Below are 6,957 nucleotides of genomic sequence, written 5' to 3' on the forward strand. Positions count from 1 at the left end.
CGAGCCCCTTTCTCACTTTGTGAACCAGTTTATGATGCAAATCCGTGGATTACCGGATGCTCACCCCTCTCTCTTGATGCAGGCCTTTATGACTGGTCTGCGGCCCTCCAGGTTCTTCTGGTCGCTTGTGGAGAGGCCCCCCGTCGCGTTCCCTGAGATGCTCCAACGGGCCAGCCAGTTCATCGCCGCAGAAACCTGGATGGTGGGAAAGCGAGAAGAACACAGAAAGGTCAAGTCGGAACCGCCCCGACAGCAGCAACCCACCACCTCCCGGCGAAAGCTGGACAGGCCTGACCCCAGGCCCCCTCTTCCCGCCTTGAACTCTTCCCGGACGGAGATATTCCTACACGAAAAGGGGAAGGGGCTGCTCAGGGACCCCCACCCCATGAAGAACCCGCGAGAGCTCGCAGATCGCTCAAAGTACTGCCGATTTCATCGACAGCACGGGCATGACACGGAGCAGTGTTACGAGATGAAAAGACAAATCGAGGAGCTCATCCTCAGAGGCCATCTCGGCCAGTACCTCCGGCCGAGCAAAGAGCAGTCTCCTCGTCCGGAGGGCCCCGTTGAGCGACACATCGATGTCATCGCCGGGGGCCCCGCATCCGGAGGAAGTTCTATGTCGGGCAGGAAGGCCTACGCCCGGGCCGCCCCCGACGAAGCCTCGGGACGTGAGCCTGAGCCCGAGATCACCTTCCCAACCGGAGCCGCTGAGCGACCCCACCACGACGACGCCCTGGTAATATCGGCCAGGGTAGCCAACGCGCAAGTGAGAAGAATCATGGTCGACACGGGGAGCTCGGCCGACATACTCTACTTTGGCGCCTTCCAGAAGCTGGCCCTAGCCAGGGAAGATTTAAGCCCTATGTACTCGGCACTCACCGGCTTCACGGGAGATTCGATATCACCTCTTGGGGCCATTACCCTCCCTCTGACTCTGGGAACCCCGCCGAAATCAAAGACGGTCATGACCACCTTTCTGGTAGTCGACCTTCCCACCGCTTATAATGCCATACTTGGCCGGCCAACCCTCAACAAGGTCAGAGCCGTCGTCTCGACCTACTACCGGACCGTCAAGTTCCCAACTCGGGAGGGGGTCGGGGAAGTCACCGGAAGCCCCTAAGAGTCCAGGCGCTGCTACCTTACCTCTGTCTCATTGGGCAGAAGGGCCAGGGGAGAATCACCTCTAGAAGATCCCCAGGAGGCAAAGAAGTCGGCCCCTCACCCTGGGCCGAGGGGATCCACTGCTGACATCCCCTTACGGGGAGCACGGCCGGATCAAACGGTCAGGGTCGGCTCGGAGCTACCCGAGCGGGAACGGGAACAGCTCGTCGGCCTTCTGCGGGAGAATGCCGACATCTTCGCCTGGTCCCCATCGGACATGAAGGGAGTCGACCCCAAGGTCGCGGAGCATCATCTCAACATCCCACCTGACGCCCGACCGATAAAGCAAAAACCCCGTCGCCACGCACCTGACCGGCAACGTGCCATACAAGAGGAGGTGGACCGACTCTTGGCAGCAGGCTTCATAGAAGAGGCCAAGTATCCTCAGTGGTTGTCCAATGTAGTCCTCGTGAAAAAACACAATGGAAGCTGGAGGATGTGCGTTGACTACACTAGTCTCAACAGTGCGTGTCCTAAAGACTGCTACCCCCTCCCAAAGATCGACCAGCTAGTCGACGCAACAGCAGGGCACGCGCGCCTCTCTTTTATGGACACCTATTCAGGATACAATCAGATCAGAATGGCGCCCGAAGACAGGGAACACACAGCTTTCCTCACCGATCAAGGGATATACTTCTACAGGGTCATGCCGTTCGGGTTGAAAAATGCCGGAGCTACATACCAGAGGACAGTAAACAAGATGTTTGCCCCCCAAATCGGGAGGAACATGGAAGTCTACGTGGACGACATGATTGTGAAAAGCAGAGAGGCCGGGACACACCTCGCTGACCTAACCGAGGCCTTCGACACGCTACGCAAGTTCGGCATGCGGCTCAACCCCACGAAGTGCGCTTTCGGCGTCACCTCCGGGAAGTTCCTGGGGTTCATTGTACACCAGAGAGGAATCGACGCCAACCCGGAGAAAGTACAGGCAATAATCGATATGCAGTCCCCCCGGACAGTTAAAGACCTGCAGCGACTCAACGGTAGACTGGTCGCCCTGTCTCGCTTCCTCGCCCGATCGGGCGATCGCTGCCTCCCTTTCTTCAACGCGCTCAAAGACCCGAAGAACTTCCAATGGACGTCAGAATGCGAGGAGGCTTTGAAGCGGATGAAGCAGCACTTGGCCAGCCTCCCTCGACTCGCCTCTGTTTTCCCCGGCGAAAAGCTGGGGCTCTATCTGGCGGCCTCCCCGTACGCGGTTAGCTCCGTCCTTGTCAAGGAAAGCTCCGGCACACAGCTCCCGATCTACTACGTCAGCCACGTCCTGAGTGGACCCGAGGAGCGCTACCCGCCGATAGAAAAACTCGCACTCGCCCTGGTGCTCTCAGCCCGGAAGTTGCGCCCTTACTTCCAGGCACACTCGGTGGAAGTCCTCACCGACCAACCTCTCCGGCAGATCTTAACAAAGTTCGATGTTGCAGGTCGGCTTCTCAGATGGGCGGTGGAGCTCGGAGAGCATGACATCAACTACGTACCCAGGACCGCCATTAAGGCCCAGGCGGTAGCCGACTTCATCGTGGAACTAGCTCGGGTGGGCAAAGACCTCGAGCGAACACCAGAGACTTGGACCCTACACGTGGACGGCTCGGCCAACTCAGGGGGCGCCGGAGCTGGGCTGGTCCTTCTCGCCCCTGACGGACGCTCGTTCGAGCGCTCCCTTCGCTTCGGGTTTAAAGCCACCAACAATGAGGCGGAGTACGAAGCGCTCCTAGCCGGATTGAGGCTGGCCCTCGAAATGCAGGTGGCCGCAATACACGTCCTCACTGACTCGCAACTCGTGGCCGAACAGCTCAGCGGAAGATACGAGGCTCGTGACGCAACCATGGCCAAATATCTGGCGCGGGTAAGGGAGCTAACCGCGAAATTACCTTACTTTACATTATCTAACGTTCCGAGGGAGGAGAACGGACGGGCCGACGCGCTAGCTAAGCTGGCGTCAAGACGAACCCCTGAAGCGTGGTCAGAGATAGAGGAGCTTCCCGCTCGCGCCATTGAGGTAGCTACCACGGCCCCAGGCAGTGCGCCGACCACGTGGGTGCAAGAGCTGCTGCGCTTCAAGCGAGATGGAGCCCTCCCCCTCGACGAAGTCGCAGCTCGGCGTCTGCGCCGCACACATGCTTGGTACACCGAGGAAAGTGGCCGGCTGTACAGACGATCCTTCACCTACCCCCTCCTGAGGTGTTTGGAGCTTGACGAAGCCCAGACCGTCCTAGCTGAAACTCACGAGGGGATCTGCGGCGAACACATTGGCGGGCGGACCCTGGCGCACAAGATACTTCGCCAAGGCTACTACTGGCCAACCATGTGTCGAGACGCAAAAACTTACGTGCAGCGGTGCAGCTCGTGCCAGCAACACGCCCGCGCGCCCCGACAACCGGCGGTCCCCCTCAGTCCCATCGACTGCGCATGGCCATTCGCCCAGTGGGGACTGGACCTCCTCGGCCCCTTTCCACCGGCCTCTGGGCAGCGGAAGTATATAATCGTGGGAGTGGATTACTTCACGAAGTGGGTCGAGGCCGAGCCGCTGGCTACGACGACGGAACACCAAATGGAGAAATTCGTCTGGAAAAACCTTGTGACCCGGTTCGGGTTGCCCAGAGCCATCGTCACCAACAACGGACCACAGTTCGCCGGCACGAGGTTCCGGGAGTTCTGCGCCGGTCATGGCATTCAACTAAGGTTCAGTTCGGTAGCCCATCCTCAGATGAACGGGCTGGCCGAGGTAACCAACCGATCCATCCTGGATGGCCTCAGAAGAAGAGTGTCCGCGGCCCGATCGACCTGGGCGGACGAGCTCCCTAGCGTGCTGTGGTCGCTGCGCACCACCCCCAAGGCCGCGACCGGAGAATCCCCCTATAGCTTGGCTTTCGGAACCGAGGCCGTCCTACCGCCCGAGCTGACTGTCGCCACGCTTCGGACGAGGAACTATGATCAGGAGGCCTCGAACCAGGGACTTCGCGCCAACCTCGACGTACTCGAGGAGCGACGTACTTACGCACACCTGAAAGCCCTCTCTTACCAGAGAGCCGTCGCAAGGGTCTACAACAAAAGGGTACGACCCAGGCCAGTCAGGTTAGGCGACCTAGTCCTACGAAGAGCCGAAGTCAGCGACCCAACCCGAGCGAGGGGGAAGCTGGCTCCCAAGTGGGAGGGACCTTACCGGGTTACCGGCGTGGTTCGACCAGGTACTTATCGACTCACCACGATGGACGGTTCCTCCCTGCCGAGGACATGGAACATCCAGAACCTTAAGAAGTTCTTCGTCTGAGGCCAATGCCCCGGCTCCCAAGTCGAAGTTGTGCAATTCAATGTCCGGAGCTTAAAAGACGCTTTTATTCACGAAGCATGGGATTACAAGACTCAACTTTCAAAGCAGGAAGACATATTGGAAGGAAGTTTTCTTTATAAGGCAAGGTGTTACAATCGTAACCAGACCCGAAGGTCACAAAAATTACAAAGTACAGAAACTGCTCGGCTGAGCTGACCTCCGGGCCGCCTTAACCGTCTGATCCTCCCATGCCATCATCGAAGGGAACGTCCTCTGGTATGTCCACATCCAAATCCTCTGGATGCGAGACAAACGGATCTGTTTCCACTTCCAGCCCGGGATGGCTCGTCTGGAACCGGCCAAGGGCGATCCGGTACCCATACTCGTAGGTAACCTGCCCCGACCGAGCCAGCCCGAGCTGGAAGCCCGGGGACTGTTTATAGGCCTCGATTATTTCCTTCTCCTTCTCCGGCCGCCGCTCCCGCTCAGCCGCCAGGGCGTCGGAAGCCCCCTTCATGTCAGCCAGCGCACCCTCCAGCCGCTGGGTCAGGACGGCTGCCTCGCCTCGGGCCAGACGAGCCTCGGACTGAGCTCCCTCCAAGCGTCCCCGGAGATCGCTTTTCTCCTCCTCGGACGCCTTCGCCTCGGACCTTAAGCGAAGAACCTCGGCCTCCAACGACGACACGCGCTCCCCGGCCGCCCCCGCCTCAGCTCGGAGACGCGTCGCCTCCGCTTCGAGCTCCGAGGAGCGCTGCTCGGCCGCCGCAACCGCCTCCGGAGCCGCCCCGGCCCGAACCTCCTCGAGCTGCTTGCGCAACTTGGCATTACGCTCGCACAAAATTCCTAGGGCCCGACCCGCATCGTGAACGCGGTCCGCCAGTGCCATCGCGTAGTGCTGGCCCTGCAAGAAGAAAGTCAGAACGACCCCCCGGAGCACCACAAGCGGGAAGCCAGCAGCGGGACACTTACCCACAACAGCGACTTCACCGACTTCCCGAGAAGGACGTCGGACGGCAGAGTGTACATCTCCCGGGCCAGATCAGGGTGCAGCCCCCCTCGGACGAACGCGGCCGCGGTCTCCCCGTCAGCCCACACCCGGGTCCCGCGGGTCAACCCCCCCCAGCGGGCTACCAACCGGTCAGAGGGTTGGCCCTCAGAAAGCTCGCCCATCAAGCGCGCATGGTAGAAGTCATTCGGCGGCCCCGCGGGAAGGCGACACAAGTCCCGGATCGAGGGCTCTCGAGGCGCCTTCCCTGCAACCACGCTGCTCGGGCCTGCCTCGCCCCGACCTCGCCCTCCCCACCTATCGTGCGAGCCTGACTCCGCCGCCTCTGCGCTCTCCTGAGCCCTTGGGGGATTCGGTTTCTTCGGCGCTGCAACCTTCGCCTTCTTTCGAGGACGGATGTCCTCGAGGTCCACTGGCGCATCTCTAGTGCCGATGCTCGGGCCGACCTGGCGCCGCGGAGATACGGCAGACGAAAGACGTCCTCCGTGCACCACAGCAAGATTCACCATCTCTGCACAAACACCACGACCTTGGTTAGTATCCTAAAAAAAGAAAAGCAAAACTGGAAGGCCCACTGCCACCTCCTCAGGGCATACCTCGAGGTACGGGGCTCAAGCCCGCCTCGACCAACCACGCCTCGGTCATCTTTCGGATGACTCTGGAAGAAGGGAGGATCTCCTTCAATCTTCGAAGGGCCCGGAGCTCCCCCTCGTCCAAGGCCGGGGCAGTATTATCGACTGCGCGCGCCGCCCATCGGAGCCCGAAGCTCCAACTCTTCGGATGGCAGACGTAGAAGTAGCGCTCCTTCCACCCCTTATTGCTGGAAGGAGCCCCACTGACACGGAAACCCGGTCGGGCGGACAAATAATAGCCCCCCGACCCTCTGGATAGACGGAAACAGGAGAGGAAAAGGGACCGACTCGGAGTGATATGGGCATAGTAGCATTCCCCGAGGAACGCCACCAGATAGCGCCAAGAATTCGGCGCCATCTGAGAAGGAGAAATGCGCCACCACGCGACGCAGGCAGTAATGATGGGGTGGAATGGAAGGCGCAACCCGGCCTCAAGGGCATCTACTGTTAGGGCAAAGCCCTTGGGTATAGGGTCATACGCCCGCTGCCTCGGCTCAGGGGCAATAAGCGTGAACTCCGCCGGGACACTGTAACGATCCCGGAGAAGGCCGAGCGATGACTCGCTCACGGTGGAGTTGAGGTCATGCGGCCACATAAGCGATTCGAGGGCCTTGGTGGCCCTTTCCTCGGACGACGAGCGGGAGCTCGCCAACGCCACCTCATCACCGGCAGCGCCGGAAAGAGGAGGCGGAGAAGGAGAGGACGAAGGAGGGGAAGCCATCCTTACCGAAGCTTTTGGGAAGGAAGGGCGGCTGAAGAAGTACCGGGCTAGGACACCCAAAGAAGGGATTGAAGCAAAGGCAGGTACCAAGAGGTGAAAGGGACAGACGGAGCACTACTTATAGCCTGTTTCCCGCCGAAACGGTGACCTTTCCCCTCCTGGG

The 6,957-nt window shown here is 60.2% G+C and overlaps 1 protein-coding gene across 1 annotated transcript in view; it reads left to right on the top strand.

Annotated features, from left to right (window-relative positions):
• Positions 1–4,435, top strand: part of LOC103994370 (uncharacterized) — a 5,304-nt gene extending 869 nt beyond the window's left edge. Inside the window, exons 2-5 of the mRNA XM_065189852.1 lie at positions 1–1,077; positions 1,165–1,564; positions 1,664–2,046; positions 2,155–4,435. The exon at positions 1–1,077 is cut by the window's left edge and continues 305 nt beyond it. Of these exons, the coding sequence (XP_065045924.1) occupies positions 1–1,077; positions 1,165–1,564; positions 1,664–2,046; positions 2,155–4,435 (4,141 nt within the window). The remainder of the gene's footprint in view (positions 1,078–1,164; positions 1,565–1,663; positions 2,047–2,154) is intronic.
• The last annotated feature ends 2,522 nt before the right edge of the window (positions 4,436–6,957 follow it).

Source organism: Musa acuminata, chromosome BXJ1-6 (assembly GCF_036884655.1).
Source record: "Musa acuminata AAA Group cultivar baxijiao chromosome BXJ1-6, Cavendish_Baxijiao_AAA, whole genome shotgun sequence".
Taxonomy (NCBI): Eukaryota; Viridiplantae; Streptophyta; class Magnoliopsida; order Zingiberales; family Musaceae; genus Musa; species Musa acuminata.